Source organism: Penicillium citrinum (assembly GCF_028827155.1).
Source record: "Penicillium citrinum strain IBT 23319 chromosome Unknown utg000003l:1.0-4596430.0:1.0-4598250.0, whole genome shotgun sequence".
Lineage (NCBI taxonomy): Eukaryota > Fungi > Ascomycota > Eurotiomycetes > Eurotiales > Aspergillaceae > Penicillium > Penicillium citrinum.
The window spans coordinates 4,142,836-4,157,748 of NW_026622688.1; the positions used below are offsets into that span (position 1 = coordinate 4,142,836).

General features: G+C 47.8%; 6 protein-coding genes across 6 annotated transcripts; 3 read left to right on the forward strand and 3 right to left on the reverse strand.

Annotated features, from left to right (window-relative positions):
* Positions 1-2,472: 2,472 nt before the first annotated feature.
* Positions 2,473-5,025, reverse strand: N7469_004784 (putative serine/threonine protein kinase (Prp4); the record flags this gene model as incomplete). Its single annotated transcript, XM_056643704.1, has 2 exons — positions 2,473-4,231; positions 4,295-5,025. 2 exons carry the CDS (start codon positions 5,023-5,025, stop codon positions 2,473-2,475), a joined length of 2,490 nt encoding a protein of 829 aa, XP_056503116.1.
* A 510-nt stretch (positions 5,026-5,535) lies between these two features.
* Positions 5,536-5,916, forward strand: N7469_004785 (translation machinery-associated protein 7; the record flags this gene model as incomplete). Its single annotated transcript, XM_056643705.1, has 3 exons — positions 5,536-5,557; positions 5,664-5,753; positions 5,819-5,916. 3 exons carry the CDS (start codon positions 5,536-5,538, stop codon positions 5,914-5,916), a joined length of 210 nt encoding a protein of 69 aa, XP_056503117.1.
* Positions 5,917-6,399: 483 nt separating this feature from the next.
* On the reverse strand, positions 6,400-7,981 carry N7469_004786 (uncharacterized protein; the record flags this gene model as incomplete). The annotated part of the gene is made up of 3 exons (XM_056643706.1): positions 6,400-7,141; positions 7,230-7,781; positions 7,842-7,981. The coding sequence occupies 3 exons, from the start codon at positions 7,979-7,981 to the stop codon at positions 6,400-6,402; spliced, it is 1,434 nt and encodes a 477-aa protein (XP_056503118.1).
* Positions 7,982-8,668: 687 nt separating this feature from the next.
* On the forward strand, positions 8,669-9,423 carry N7469_004787 (uncharacterized protein; the record flags this gene model as incomplete). Its single annotated transcript, XM_056643707.1, has 4 exons — positions 8,669-8,705; positions 8,761-8,785; positions 8,857-9,094; positions 9,193-9,423. The coding sequence occupies 4 exons, from the start codon at positions 8,669-8,671 to the stop codon at positions 9,421-9,423; spliced, it is 531 nt and encodes a 176-aa protein (XP_056503119.1).
* Positions 9,424-9,828: 405 nt separating this feature from the next.
* Positions 9,829-11,644, reverse strand: ish1 (double-strand break repair enhancer MSC1; the record flags this gene model as incomplete). The annotated part of the gene is made up of 5 exons (XM_056643708.1): positions 9,829-10,303; positions 10,356-11,135; positions 11,194-11,341; positions 11,400-11,450; positions 11,518-11,644. Coding segments are annotated over 5 exons (1,581 nt in total), but the record flags the coding sequence as incomplete, so codon positions are not given.
* Positions 11,645-13,612: 1,968 nt separating this feature from the next.
* On the forward strand, positions 13,613-14,644 carry N7469_004789 (ankyrin repeat domain-containing protein; the record flags this gene model as incomplete). Its single annotated transcript, XM_056643709.1, has 1 exon — positions 13,613-14,644. One exon carries the CDS (start codon positions 13,613-13,615, stop codon positions 14,642-14,644), a length of 1,032 nt encoding a protein of 343 aa, XP_056503121.1.
* Positions 14,645-14,913: the final 269 nt, after the last annotated feature.

Here is a 14,913-nt window from a genome sequence, read left to right on the forward strand (position 1 = left end):
TCTAAGTACCGTCTATTTCGTACCACAGTCATCCTACTATGTATGTAGTGTACATACAATCTCTAGTTAGTTAAACTCCAAATGTACTTTATGTAGCTAGTACTCCTTGTTCACCGCCAACTCTTATTCTTACCCATCACACTGCATGTACTCCATACTTCATCCTCTGTAGCCAGTATTATCCACTTGTTCACTTCCACTAGTCCTGCTCTATTGCATCAGGATCCATATTATCCAAATTATTCACTGCCACTACTCATAGCCCTGACCTAAACGTTTCCCCCATACTGATCCTGACCAATCCCATGAAGGAAGATATGTACACTACAGTACTGTATGCGGAATATTTCCCCTACCTCGCCCTACCATACAGTGCAAACATAATCTTCCTTGTCTTACATGTGGCGGAAGACCACAGGGGGGGGGGGGGATTGACCACGCAGTTTTGCATCAAGTGAGACCCACAAAATAAACACATCTCGACATCATGAATGGCATAATCATTATCATCATCATCATCAACACTTGGTGTGGTCGTTCGCGGATACCTTTGCCACCTCCGGAGTACACCGCAAGAGGAGATGGGCCAAAATAGGTGGCGATACAGTAGTTATGGCACTCGACGGTGGAACTTGCAGGTCAAGAGATGAACGACGCCTTTGGAAAAGAAAAAGAAAAACCTTCTTCGAAACTCTTTGACCTCCATCCTATGGGATTCATTCCCATAACTCATCGATGGCCATGCGGCCACGCCGCTCCCTTCTTCATCCGGCATAGTCCGCACGCGAAATATCTGGGGAAGACCAACGAGCTTCTTCTCATCCTCCGTATTTTCCTACATATGCAAACTGTAACTACTGTACATATGTACAAGTACATACTGTAGACGATGACTAGACTGGACTGTAATATCCCAAAAGTGAATGCTAGATAAACCAATCGGCTATCATCCACTATTCAATTCTCGTGCCGTTCTCTCCCTATTTGCCCACGTCTCGGGCAATCCGGGAAAAGAAACAGAAACAGGTAGCCTGAGGACGCGTGCAGCTCTGACTTGTCTTTGCCTTCTTCCAACAATCTTCATCCCTTCCATTGGTTTTCGTTTCCCTCAGGCAACACCACCCGGACGAAAGGGGTAACGGGAAGAACGGGTTTGTGATGCATCAAACAGTCGGATCCGAAAAGGATCCTCTAACGATCGACAGTCAGACTCGTACCATGGATCATTTATTGCCAGGTGTGCTGATCTAGAACCCATGTCGAAGGCAAGCTGAACTACTGGCCGTGTTTAGTCTTGAAATGCCGGACCCGTGAAATCACGAAGTTTACTCCGTACTCTGACTAACTCCGTCCCAATGATCGTCTTTATTCAATAGCTGGTCATAGCATGAAGCAGCCACGCGCTGATTATTGGATCCAGGGAGGTTTTTGCTTATTCTAGACTCTCTTTGCCGATTCCCGGTATAGCATCACATTCACCCCAGATGCAAATACGTTGGTGTCTTGCAGTAGTTTCTTCTAGTAGGCTCGGCATTGCCTTAGGACCGCCACCCCAATGTTGAATGATGATGATGTCGTGGTTGAGAGCCATCTCCACTATCTTTGCAATTCTGCCTAGTACGTACATATGTATGTACAGACTATGTACAAAACGGTGTAGTCGCATACTCTTCCGGGAGCGGCGGTGGAGGGGGGGCGAGCGGGGCGTAGCAATAGAAGCTAATCTTTGAGATGAAGCCAGGCTGAGATGGAATGGAATGGAGATTTGCAGATCGCAGAGGATGCCTTGTTATCAGCTGATCTGTCGACTCTGCGGCGATGCGACAGGTTGTACGGAATGCTCTTACATACAGAGGATGCTACTAGTGGCTCCACGCTAATACCTGATCATCAGAGTAAGCAATTATTTACTGTAATACTTGCGCAAACGCAATGAGCTGTTCATGAACTGTTGGTCTTGCGTTTGGCCCCGTCATCTTGAGCCGCATGGCCTGTCTCAGGGATGTATATAGTAAGACAGGTTGTTCCTACACCGTAAGAATCAAGGATATCTATCCAATGATAATTTTAGTTCATCGGACTGTGTTAGCACGGGAAATCAACAGAGATCCAGCCCTTATTACAGTAGCATTTTATGTACAAGTATCTTTAGAAAACTAATAGGTAAGTGTAGTAGCGAGGCCCACGTTCGGTCTACACGGTAGTACTATGTACGTGACTACTTGTGTCCTGAAGTTGAACCTGTCTGGTGATCACTCTAGGACTTCTAGTATCACATTGAGCTTTAGCATCATATATGAGCCTTATTATCTCAGATCACGCCTAGGCATACTACAGGTATGAACTACGCTACTATTTAGTAGAATGAAAGCCTAGATAGTGGCTAACCTAAAGGTAACAACCCAAATGACTGATGTGTATAAATTTGAGTAAGGACATAGAATGAAATGAGGATACTATGTAAATCACTCGCTATTTGCGGGTCAAAAAGGGATGTTTTAATGCCTCAGTGGGTGTGCACCGCTTCTCAGGGTTCAAACTGAGGCAACGATCTAGGAAATCAACAAATGATTGTAAATCCTTCACCTCGACATCCGTCATTCCACGTGTTCCCTTCCCCATAAGCCGTGTCTTGAGATCACGAGTCGGTTTTTTAAAATCCACGACCTTCGTCACCAGACGTCCTGTAATCTTGTCTTCTTCCGTGCTATGGAAGTTAAGCATATCATCGAAGTGAAGGTGGGCGAGAGATCCTTTTCGAAGAAGCTTTGGCGGGTACTTTCCGCGACATTCCATTATGGAACGGAGCATTTGATTATTGTTGCGGCCGGTGAAAAGAATCTTGCCAGTATAGAGTTCGAAAAGGGTGCAACCAATAGACCAAACATCAATAGCGTAGTCATAGGGGATTCCAAGGATGATTTCTGGAGCACGGTAGAAACGACTGACGAGGTAGGGAGTTATCTCGTTGTCCGAAGCAGATGATGCCGACCCTAGATCGCAAACCTTCAGAACATTCAGCTGCTCGTTGACAAGAAGATTGTCTGGCTTCAAATCTGCGTGCAAGATGTTACACTTGCGCATTAGACTGAGCCCTAAGAAGATTTGCTGAGCATAGGCACGAATAGCACCAAGGTTCAGCCCAACATCACGTCCAAATTTCTTGAGTACCTCTCGCAGATTCAAATTCAAATTCTCAAATACCATACACAAGTGGCCCTTGTGTTCAAAGTGACGCTCGAATTTTATGACGTGCTTCTTGCCTTCCGGATCGGCCTCCTGCAATTGCTCTAGGATGTCAATCTCTTTCATACCAGCTTTACGCATGGTATCATTCTGACGAATGATCTTAATAGCAACCAGATTGTTCGTCTTGGAGTCGGTGGCCCGGACAACGGCAGAAAACATACCCTTGCCAAGAGTTTGCGTGACATGATAGCGGCCATTGATCAACTCACCAAGCCTGATGTTGTAGTAACCTTCGGAGTCATCCCAATTGTCCATCATGCTAATGTCTAGTTCTTTGGCTTGAGGGACGGCCATCGCTGAGGCATGGGCAGGATGGTCGTTTTTCGGATCTTCGGCAAACATATCATCGTCGTCGTCATCTGCAAACATGTCGTAAGGATCCTTGACCTCTGAAGGGGCTGGTGGTTTTTCGGGGGCAGCATCAGGAATCAAAACATCCTGCTTTGCTGATTCTGTCTCATCATACGCAGCAGATGATACATCATTTTTTGAACTTTGAACTCCTCCATGTTTCTGTCTCTCTTCTTTCATATCAAATGTCGGATCGTAATCTGCTGCAGAAGGTTCATCCTTTTCGGTACCATCTACTGGAGTTTCTGGATTGGCCAGATCAGTATCTTTGCCAATGTTAAAGCCTGGGAAAGAGTCTCCAGACTGATCAATGGGCGTTTGAGATGGTGAAAGCTGTGGCGAGGCTATGAATGGAGCAGACAGGTTAGCTTGCTCTGGATCACTATGCTTCGAGTTGTGAGTTTTACCTGACGTATCAAGTCGATTAGGAGTAGACTCGGCTCCAGGTGTAGACGGAGTCGAAGGAACATCAGCATGCACAGCTTTCAGATGCAAAGGCGTCGCTTGGCTTCGATATTTAGCCCGAATGGCTTCGCGACGTTTCCGACGAGCCTCTAAAGCGGCAGCTTCATCAACTGGCTCAGCTGGCTGTGATTCTTCTACTGTTTCCGATTCAATAGGCCTCTCCGGTCTAAAATGAACATTAGTTGAGTGAATCATTTCAACTGCTTTTGGGGGGGGGGATAAAACATACTCATCAGCCACATAGGCCCGCGTGGGAAGAACCTGCTTCACCTGATTCTCTGGTTTTTCAGCCTCACGCTTTGGATCCCGAGCAGCAACAGGAGCCTTTGTTTCGGTCATCACCTGTTCAGAAGACGGCCTGCGTCTCTTTGTATCTACCGGATGCAACGCCCCATTTCCTTTCGAATCTGGTTCGTCATACTGCTTAGGTTTCCGGACTTCGCGATAAGGGGATCGGCTCCGGGCTCGCTGGCGCTTATCTGTTCGTCGATCATAATCGTAGTCGTCAGTGTATCGCAACCCACCACCGTAGCTCTCTTCGCGATCGTAGTCATGATACGACTTCAAGGAGCGGGCAGGCATGCCTCGAGCATGATGCCTATCATCGTATCTCGAGCCATACTGACGGGAAGTATCATATCTAGAGTGGCGGTCCTCGTACTCATCATACTCGTCGTTGCGTCTGCGCTTGTAGCCTCTGCTGTCGCGATACGAAGAGCGAGATCGGGATCGGGATCTTGATCGCGACCGTGTCCAAGACCTCCGTCGGCGTGGTGACGTGCTGCCTCTCAGCGATCTGGGAGATCTGAGCGCTGAGGAGATGCTATTTATGATGGGACGGTCAACGCTGGTGCCATTAAGAGGAGGTTGTGAGGCAGTTGCCTTCATCTCTGAGCCTGATTCAATGATCTCACCCTCAGAAGGAGTCGACGGAGACCGCGACCGCTGATGCAACGCCATTTTATTGGCTATTATTGAGTAGACAATTCACAACTGAAGTGTGATTCTCAATCTTTCTTTCTTTCCTTCTGCTGGAATCTCTTTTTGTTCGGCCTTTGGAGGAGGCTTCAGTAATGAAAGCTCAGTTAGCGCGAGCTCTTAAGATAAAACCTGTCTTCAGGTATGTGAAAGTCCAACCGGCTTAAGGGGCCTGCCTTCGCACCAACGCCTCACAGTTCTGATCAATCCAAGCACATAAGATGTTCGGTCCTGACAAGTTGAATCATGTAAGGGACGATGTTGAGGTCGATATGATATCGATGTCGCGCACGTTGGAGAGAAGAAGATAGTCGGCGTCGGCCAAATCTTCACTGGGGACTGCTATAGTCCTGGTTAGGCAGGCGGTATGATCGCCCCTCCGATAAGCGTTTCTGGGGATTTTTTCATTTGCCATCGCATTCGCAGCCCCTCAACTCTTTTCTCGTCACATCAAAACTTTTCCTTTCGTTTCGATCTATTCTCACAGCAGAAATGGGTGGTCAAAGCAGAGAAGGTATGGAAATTATTTCCTCTACTAATCTCCCTCTCTGTGTTTTCTTCTTTTTATTCATGACAACACCTTCAAATATCGAGTCAATTCTAATGTTTTTCCCCAATAGGTGGCAAGGTCAAGCCCCTCAAGGCCGCGAAGAAGGAGAAGAAGGAGTTGGACGAGGACGAGATTGCTTTCCGTGAGAAGCAGAAGGCCGGTTAGTTTCTCATATTTCTCCTAAACAAACTTATTGCATAGTATTCCTGACAAGAGATATGACAGACGCCAAGGCCAAGAAGGATATGATGGAGGCGGCCAAGGGCAAGAAGGGTCCTCTGAACACTGGTCAGCAAGGCATCAAGAAGTCGGGCAAGAAATAAAGTGTTGCAAAACCATATGGGCGCCTTTTCCCACAGTTCGCCTTCTAGCGTTCTGTTTATACACCAAATGCTATATCCCTTTCACGATCTCAACGAGCCATGTCCACGAGCCATTGGAGTGGTGGCATTTTTCGACTTTAGCAATCAAACACCTTGAGTTGTACGTCGTGAATATACGTTTGCATAGATATCAGCCACCAATATCAACCAGCTGCAACAAGAAAAGAATGGACTTGTCTCCAGGGCCTCGGTGATTGCAAAGATCATTTTTGAGATTTCTTCATTGATAAAGAACAAGAAAGAGAGAGAGAGAGAGAAAAGACAGCAACCCATTACTAAGTAGAACGTAATCAGAACGCTGGCTGGGAAGAAGCAGTACCAAACGACACACGGGGTATCCATATCAGAACATAAGAAAGAAAAAAAATTAATCAACGAGAAGAACTGCAGAAAGCACTGCTTCTCTCGTCACTTGGTTGACTTTCAACTTGTAACGCGCTTGATCCAAAGATTACTACCATCGCCATTATTCTCCTTCTCATCCAATCGCCTCCACGCTCTAGCGACCTTCAGTCCCAGCTCATGTTCTTCCCGTTTGATCTCTGCGATTTCATTTTCGATACTCTGCACACTCTTCTTCACTTCTGCTTTTGCTGCCGCATCGTATACGAAAGAACCTGGCTGAATCACCCGAGTCAATTCATGAATGACTGTTTCCAGATTATGTCTGCGCTTCGCAAGCTCATCACGTTTGGCCTCCAAAGATTCGATCCGACTCACTGGATCCTTCGGCTGACCATCCACCAGGTTCTGATCAGCCAATGGGACTTCCGCGGGCGTTGGTTTCCGTACTGGTTTCTTCGAGGTCGGCATGCCTGGCATCCCGATAGGGACTGGTCGTCGTCGAGACATGATTGGGAGGTCTTCTGTGGAGTTTGCACCGGGATTGCTACCGTATGGGCTGTTACTTCGACTATCGTCTGGGCCACTCGTCATGGTGGGTTGCGTTGTAAATCCGCTGCTGGCAGGCCTCATCATGCTCTCCAACTTGGTGTCGACAAAATTGGTCTCTGCTTGGTCTCTTTGCTCTGGCTGCTCAAGCTTTTCGAATTGGACTCGGCGTTTACTCGAGTCAACGTGTTCTGCGGCTGGCCTTTCTGGTAACTTTGTGGCAGGGCCTCCAGCAGTGATCGTCGTGACGGTCGTGGGAGTGAAGCCCCAGGCGCTATTGCTGAGTTTAGGACTCGCGTCCCTCATGCCAGTATAATTACCGGAATGCTCTGCTAGTGTATATACACGTGACGGTGATCTACCGCGACTTTCCTTTTGCGCGGGGGGGCTCGTTCTTGGAAAAACTGCTGATCCGATTTCGAGCCTGTGCAAGCTTCTTCTTAGGTTGGAGCTGCTCTCGGACACCATGGAGGAAGTTGGAGGCATGCGACCCAGAGGACTTGTGAAAAGTAGTGCTACGTGGATTCACCTGGCTTGTCTTGCCGCTGCTATTGGTAGTCGGTTCTCCTGAATAATCATCCCAGCGGACGGGCTGGGTCTGATGCTTTTGTGTCGCAAATTGAGCAGTCTTCGGCACAGGCTGCGCTTGTCTAGGGGCCGGGGTGATCGCATCAGATGAGTCGCTCTGAGGGACAGGCGCATTGGCAGAGGCTCGAGAGTCATTGCGGTTATGATGAATGGATCGATCAGTCTCATCGATCGGCGAGACGCAAAAGCTACTTCCACTATCGCGCATGCCTGTAGGTCCAAGTTCTGGAGATCCTACCGGCGAGACTGTTGAATATCTCTTATTGAAAGTACCCGGCACGGGCGATGACGTTGCGGACTGCTGGGGTAACGAAGAGGTCGATCCGCTAAAGACCACATGGCATTAGTATAAACTGACGGTCTTGATCGGTCACAAACATGTATACCTTGGGAAGGCAGGTAAGCCCTTTGCATTCTGGTCAACCAGTGAAGGATCCGCCGAAGCCGAGACGTTGTCCATATCCCCCGGTGTGGGGTTATTTCCAACCGTCCGTCGTGATCGACTAAAAGGACCTTTAGACCACATACTGATGATCTGCAGAGTGACAGAGTCGGTGAGGCTGTTTCAAATCGAGGATCTGAGACGACTCTGTGATACCCTCGATATCGAAGAGGAAGAAGATGAAATGAAAGAGAATCCCCCGACCCCCGCAAAAAAAGGAAGCCTAACACATACACTCTTTTGTTTACCACGGGACTCAAAGAGCGTGACCGGCCAGCTAAACAAAAGGGAAATTCAAGGTTCAAGATCTTTTTTTTATCTTGCACCGTCAACTTTTCAGATTGTTGGATAGCATTTCTTCAAAAACCAACATGGCATCATCAGGCTACCGTAAGTGGGTAGCAACAAATTAAAATGGGGGCGATTCACGAGTGGAGTTGAAACAATCAGGGACTGTTAGTGGGCTGTGTTGTCGTTTCATATGAAGAGCTTTGGGCGCCAATCTGCCAAATACTATTAATAACATGGCTACGACCCCTCAGATTCAATTGTAGTTGGAATTGACTGGAACATCATGTTAATGTCTCAACTGGTAGACTGTATGTAGATGTAGATATACAAATATCATCAAACAATTCTCGTCAATGTAAACAAGCGGCATCACGTGGTGTAGGGCGGGGAGGCCGATGTCATCGATTGATCTCCGCTGGGTCCCGTTGGGTCTTCTTCCAAGTACAATCAAAAATATCCGGTCTTCCTACTCACATTCCTATGTTCTTTGCGTTCCCATTCATAATGGCCACTACTGGTATGTCTCACTATTCCTAAACCCCTTCGACCTCTGCTAATCAGGCCCAATCTAGATAATTCTGTACCACCAGCTGAGGTGTCCGTCATCCCCATTGTTCCGTCATTCCTCATGATCAGAGACAAAGCACGACTAACTGCCCACGCAACAGGATGTCGATCGCCTCGCCGATAAACCTCATCCTCCTATCTCTCTTCGTTGTCCTGGTTTACTATCATTTCCGTCCGAAACAACCCATTAGTCTCCCACGTGGTCCTCCTCCTACTGTCTTTAGAACCTACACCCCCAAGACCTTGGTTGAGTTCAACGGCGAGAACGATCGCCCAGTCTATTTGGCTGTGCGGGGTCGTGTGTTCGATGTGTCCCCTGGCCGAAATTTTTATGGACCGGTAGGTGGAAATTTCCAGATCACCCAGCTGCAGAGTTATTGGATATAGGGAGGAGCCCTTGCAGAATATTGACTGACGATGGAATGATAATCATACAGGGCGGTCCTTACGAGAACTTTGCCGGCCGCGATGCTTCGCGTGGCTTGGCTAACCAGAGTTTTGATAGGGAAATGCTGACAGAAGACCTGTCAGCACCACTGGATGATCTCAAGGACCTGGATGCCGATCAATTAGAGAACCTTCAGTCGTGGGAGGAGCGCTTCACCGAGAAGTATCTGGTAGTCGGAAAGCTTGTTGCCGAGGGAGATCCCGAGGCTCCCAAGTCTTGAACTACCGAGACAGGTCGAACTGAGCGTTATCTATCTTAAAAGGATAAGTTGCTGTGCTATGCTAGCGGGAAGAAAAACTTTGATACATTGAATGGTTTGATCCATTACTCTCGATCGAGAAACGCCATTTTGAGCGGGTTCCCGAGTATCTCGGTGGTACTTGGATTTTTAATGGTTGTCATTTACGGCTTCATTTGTAAATTGATAGAATCGGGTGTTCATTTTAAGGGATAAACTACGTATTATTGACAGGCGAACATAAAGAAAAGCCCCCGAAATAGATATCCCGAGTACACCTCCAAAAACAAGATCAGAAAGTCATGTCGTCGTGATCGAAGAGACAAAAGTGAGTTAATAAGCACATCCACCATCCCACAATTTCTCTTTGTCCTTCATTTCACCATTTTACAACTCTTTGCGCAATCGCCGGGTCTCGTCTGAGACCTTCTCGCGAACATTCTCGGCGGCTTCTTGTCCCTGAGCACGGCCGCTCGAAGCTCCAACCTTGACTTGGTCCAGAACCCAGTGCAGGGTATCCATAAACTTGGCATAAATGGTCTCGGATGGGGTGCTAGTTCCATACTTGAAGTAAGTCGCGTGACGTCGAGCAGCAGCCCGAAGCTCGTTGATGCTAGAGCCCTGGTAAACGGGGATACCATAAGAGTCCAGATACTGCTTGATATCAGACTGGGACCACTGGTCGAAGCTGGCATCCTTGGCGGAGCCAGTCGCCTTGGCAATGGAGGAGGTAGCAGATGCATAATGCTCGCCACCAGCCTTAGATGCCTTGGCGTATGAGTCTTTAGCATGCTTCAGGAGTTCCTCGCGGGAGGCGTCGGCTTTCTTGACGGCCTTAGAGTTCATGGCAGACAGATAGTTCCTGTTAGGATTCAGTTAGAGGCAATCCGTCATGGAGAAGTGAGATCCCTTACACTAGGTGCTCCTTGTCCCAGGTATCAAAGTTGTATTGATTGAAGCCACCGGCAGCCTTGTGGGCATTGGCTCGAACCGTCGCAACAAGCTCATCACGTTTGCCATTCTGGGGAACAGGAACGCTTCGGGCATCGAGGAACGCCTTCAGGCGGGAGTCAGACCACAGCTTGATGGCAGCATTGAACTGATCTTCAGCCTTGAGCTTTGCGTCGTCAGTCGCTCGAGCGTATTCGTTTCCAGCTCTAGTGGTAGCAGCTCCAAATGTATCCTTGGCGGCGGAAGAGACACTGGAAGCCTGGTCGAGGAGGTATGAACGGTGCTTGCGAGCAAGCGCAATAAGTTCATTGCGCTTGGAGCCTTGCGGGACCTTCACATCGTGCTCGTCGAGGAATTCCTTCAGCTTGGAATCAGACCAGGCGTTGAAGAGCTCCTCGCTCAAGGAAGCTTGCGCGGCTTGAGCTGATGCGACAGCTGAGGCAGCAATAGCCTTAGCTTGCAAGCTAGCCAGACGAGAGTTACGGCGCACGGAAGCGATAAGCTTGTCCCGGCTTGTGGGCTGGGGGACAGGCCATCCACGTTCATCCAGCCACTCCTTGAGGTCGGAATCCGTCCATTGTTCGTAGAGCCAGTTGCCGGGATAGGATGCTGTCTCGCCAGCCTTCTTGGCGACAGCCTCGTAGTTCTCGCGGGCGGTCTTGATTAGAATGTCATGTTTGCGGGGCTGAGGAGCGGGAATGCCGTGACGATCCAGGAATGCTTTCAACTGCGAATCCGACCAGCTGCCAAACGCGTCAATTAGAGCCCATATTTTCAATAACGATGACAAGGATATCTTACGTGTCAAAGACCCATTCCTTTGCATGATGAACCTCATCTGAGAATTGCTCTGCGGCATGGCCAAGGGGCTTTTGCACTCGACTATCCCAGTTGGTCTTCACCAAGTTCTCGAGATCCCTGCGATCGGCCGGGGAAGGGTAGGGAATATCTAGCAGATATTGCTATTAACATTCCTCTTGTTTACCTATGGCTTGGGACACACATACCATGATCTGAGAGCCAGCGCTCGAGTTCAGTTTCGTGCCATTTGTTGTAGACTGCGAGGATGTTAGCGCGGCCACCTTCAGAAGTATATAATCACAGGAAAATGTGAACGCGACATACTAGCCTTACTCCACCAGGAGGAAGCTGCAACAACCTCGGTGGTAGCAAGTAGGAACACTAGGCCAGAAGCCAGATGGAATTTCATCTTGAGTTGACGTGAAGTTGAGCTAGTATGATAGGTAGGTAGCTAATGTGTATGGAATAAGAATTAGTATATACAGGATCAAGTGGGTCAAGGTCAGGTCAATCAGGTATGAGGGTTGGACGTACCTTCAACGGGGGATGAAGAGAAGAAATTAAGACTAGGCGTAGGGAGTATTAAATACGAAAGCCTGTGATCATGAATGAAAGGAAGAATGATTGGAACCGGCTGTAGACAGGGAAAATTGGAAAATAAGAGCAAGGATGATCGTGCAGTGACGTAGTGGGGACATTTTGCCAGGCGGGGCCCGCCTTTGCATGATTCATCAGCCCCAATTCTTCTTTTCCCTAGTTGCACCCGCGTCATCGCTCTTTGTTGGTTCCAGATCAACCCTTGATTGTACATACACCACACTAATATGATCACAATCTGATTTGTCTGCCTTCTTTCAGGGAAAACACAGTGGCCGGCGAACCTATCCTGCAGCTATGAGTTGGTAGCTCCACTTGGTGTCACCATCCGAGCTCTGTGTCCACAGATTCGCATGTTCAAAGCCATTGCAAGGTAGTTTTGAAATTCAAGGTAGTCGCATTTAGGGGGGGAGGTCGCCTGAGTCGCGCTGGAGTTTGTTCTCATCAGCAAGACATCAGCTAGCATACTCCCCCTTTCTGGTAGTTTGAGGTTATAGATACTATCTATTTGGTGTCTTGAGCACCCTACCGTCCAAGTCAACCCATTAGAATAAATTGAATCACAGTGCGCCTTCTGTTCTCTTGCTTTTAATGTCTATCGAGGAATCCATGAGATAATGGAAAATCGCAATACCTGTAATTCGAAATATATAGCCATACTGTATATAAAATGTATATGTAGATGGTAGGTACTGTGGTCCTAAGGTTATATACATTTTGAATGCGCCAATCAGCGTTTGTTTCCAGCTCCATCCAGAGTCAATTAACTCAAAGCACACTTTCGATCAGTATATCATCAAATGGCAGTTTGGCCGAGTGGTCTAAGGCGATTGACTAGAAATCAATTCTCTTCGGAGGCGGCGGTTCGAATCCGCCAGCTGTCGATTCCTTTTTTGCCCTTCTCTTTTTTCTTTCTGATTTTCTCGCTTCAGGCGTAAAATTGACAGTTGACAGTTACCAGTGGCATTGAATCAATGCTCAGCTTCTGAACAGAAACATCCGGTGGAGTTTCCATTTATTAATGACTAGAAATCCGATCCGATCTATATACTCGCCCCTTGTAGATTAGTTCAACAATATAGAGAGAGTTCCCTATAAAAGAGAGCCGTTGTCTGGCTCATAGTCATACTCATTATTTAGTTGTAGCACTCCACGCAAGATAAATCTTGATAAGGAAGGTGCAGTCTGGTGTCTAGTTGTGACTTCCAAATCTAGCATTCTATTTACCCTCTCTTCCTCACTTGTGTACTCATCATCATCATCTCCTCCGACACAGCGAATCCACTGCATTAATGTCAAATACGCAGGTGTTGTTCGAATAATTACATCCAGTGCAATTAGCCGATCGTCTATCTGTCCTTGGTTTGTACTCGGCCCTAGATAAGTCACAACGTCGACACCCAAATATTGTCTATGTTTCCAGTGAATGCGGCCACCTTCCTTTTTTTGCAATTTCTCCCATCCTCCCCACTAACCTCGATCATAATCTCGACCGAGAATGTTGATCTGCACCGGGAATATTGATTGACAACAAGCAATTCCATATCGACGGGTGATCCTTTGAGATTCGTGGTCATCATGATGCCTAGGTCTAGAAAGGCAAGTCATTCTCTCATACAGACGAATATGCATACCCCAGACTTATCATCACTTTTTCCAGCTTCGTCTTGCTGACGTCCTCACCTATCTGCCATCCCCCATTTCTCGCCTTCCAAATGAGATACTTCTCATCATCGCTAATGAGATGAAAGTGAAGGAGCTTGCAGCTTTAGTCAAGGTCAATCGACGCTTTTACCATCTTCTCAGTCCTGTACTCTATTCCATGGACGCTCGCTTCGGCAATAGCTCTTCCCTGGCTTTCGCCGCTTCAAAGAAACTCATCCATACAGCACGTTTCGCAATCTCTCGAGGAGCTGATCCAAATGCCCGAGAAGGCGATATCTTATGGTCAGCTATTGAGAATCAAGATGTTGAAATGGCTCGGTTGCTCCTCGAAGCTGGTGCAGATCCCAATGGTCGGCCCAATAGTCCTTGGAACCTCCCTCATCTGCTCAAAATACTCAAACCTATCAGCAGTTGCATGTACAGCACTTGGCCCAACGGTGCCTTGCATATTCGGTCGCTCTTTAATGAGTCCAGCAGATGGGGAGCGAGCCGCATAGAGGACTTGAGTCCCGTGCTTGGTGTACTGTTGGAATTCAACCCAGATGTGAAGTGCGCGGATGATCGTGGATGTACGGCCTTGCATTTTGCTGCCAATTCCGGTTGCCACGAGCTGGTTAGACATTTACTCGATCAAGGGGCATATATTGAGGCCAGGGATTTCAATGGACATACCCCGCTTTGCAGAGCCGTCTTGAACAATTATTTTGAGGTCGCCAAAGTTTTATTGACTTACCAAGCCAGCACGGAAAACCAATTCGGCGAGGAACAAGATACACCTCTCAATATTGCTATTCGCTTTGCAGATAACATGATGTCGAAGTTGTTGCTAGAGCATGGCGCCGACCCACAGACACCTGATGGTTATGGAAAGTGTCCACTGCACAGAGTTGCGGTAACAGGTAACTGTGAGGTTGCTCTGGGGCTGATTGAAAAGGGTGCAAAGGTCAACACACTGGATCGTCGACAGGAGACTCCACTACAGATTGCAGCTTCTTCGAGGCATCTGCATATCATCGATATTCTTCTGAGGAATGACCCCGACCCACTTTGTCGAGACGTGTTTAACCAGATCACGCCGTATGACTATGACAAAGGGGAAGCATTGCACATTTTGGCGACCAAGGGGGTGGATGGAACACGATTGGCGGCTGAGGCCCCATACGGATGGCGTGGGAGAAAAGGTTCTTAATGTAGTACCTGGTACAGTCTGTAGCAAACGAGCAGCGAGTGATTTTACTGAAATATTAACCCACTACAATACCAAGTGTCCAAGTTCCCACTCCGTAGATATTTAGCATACATCTCTTCTAGATGACGTTGGGAGTAAATGGCCAAGTCACTAAGAATAATGCATGATGTGCGCATGATGGGAATTTGGCTCGGGCGCTAGTATAAGGCGGGGCCGGGACCGCCCAGGCACGTTTGTCCTTCCCTTGTTGCCCTCGTCATTCTTCAGTC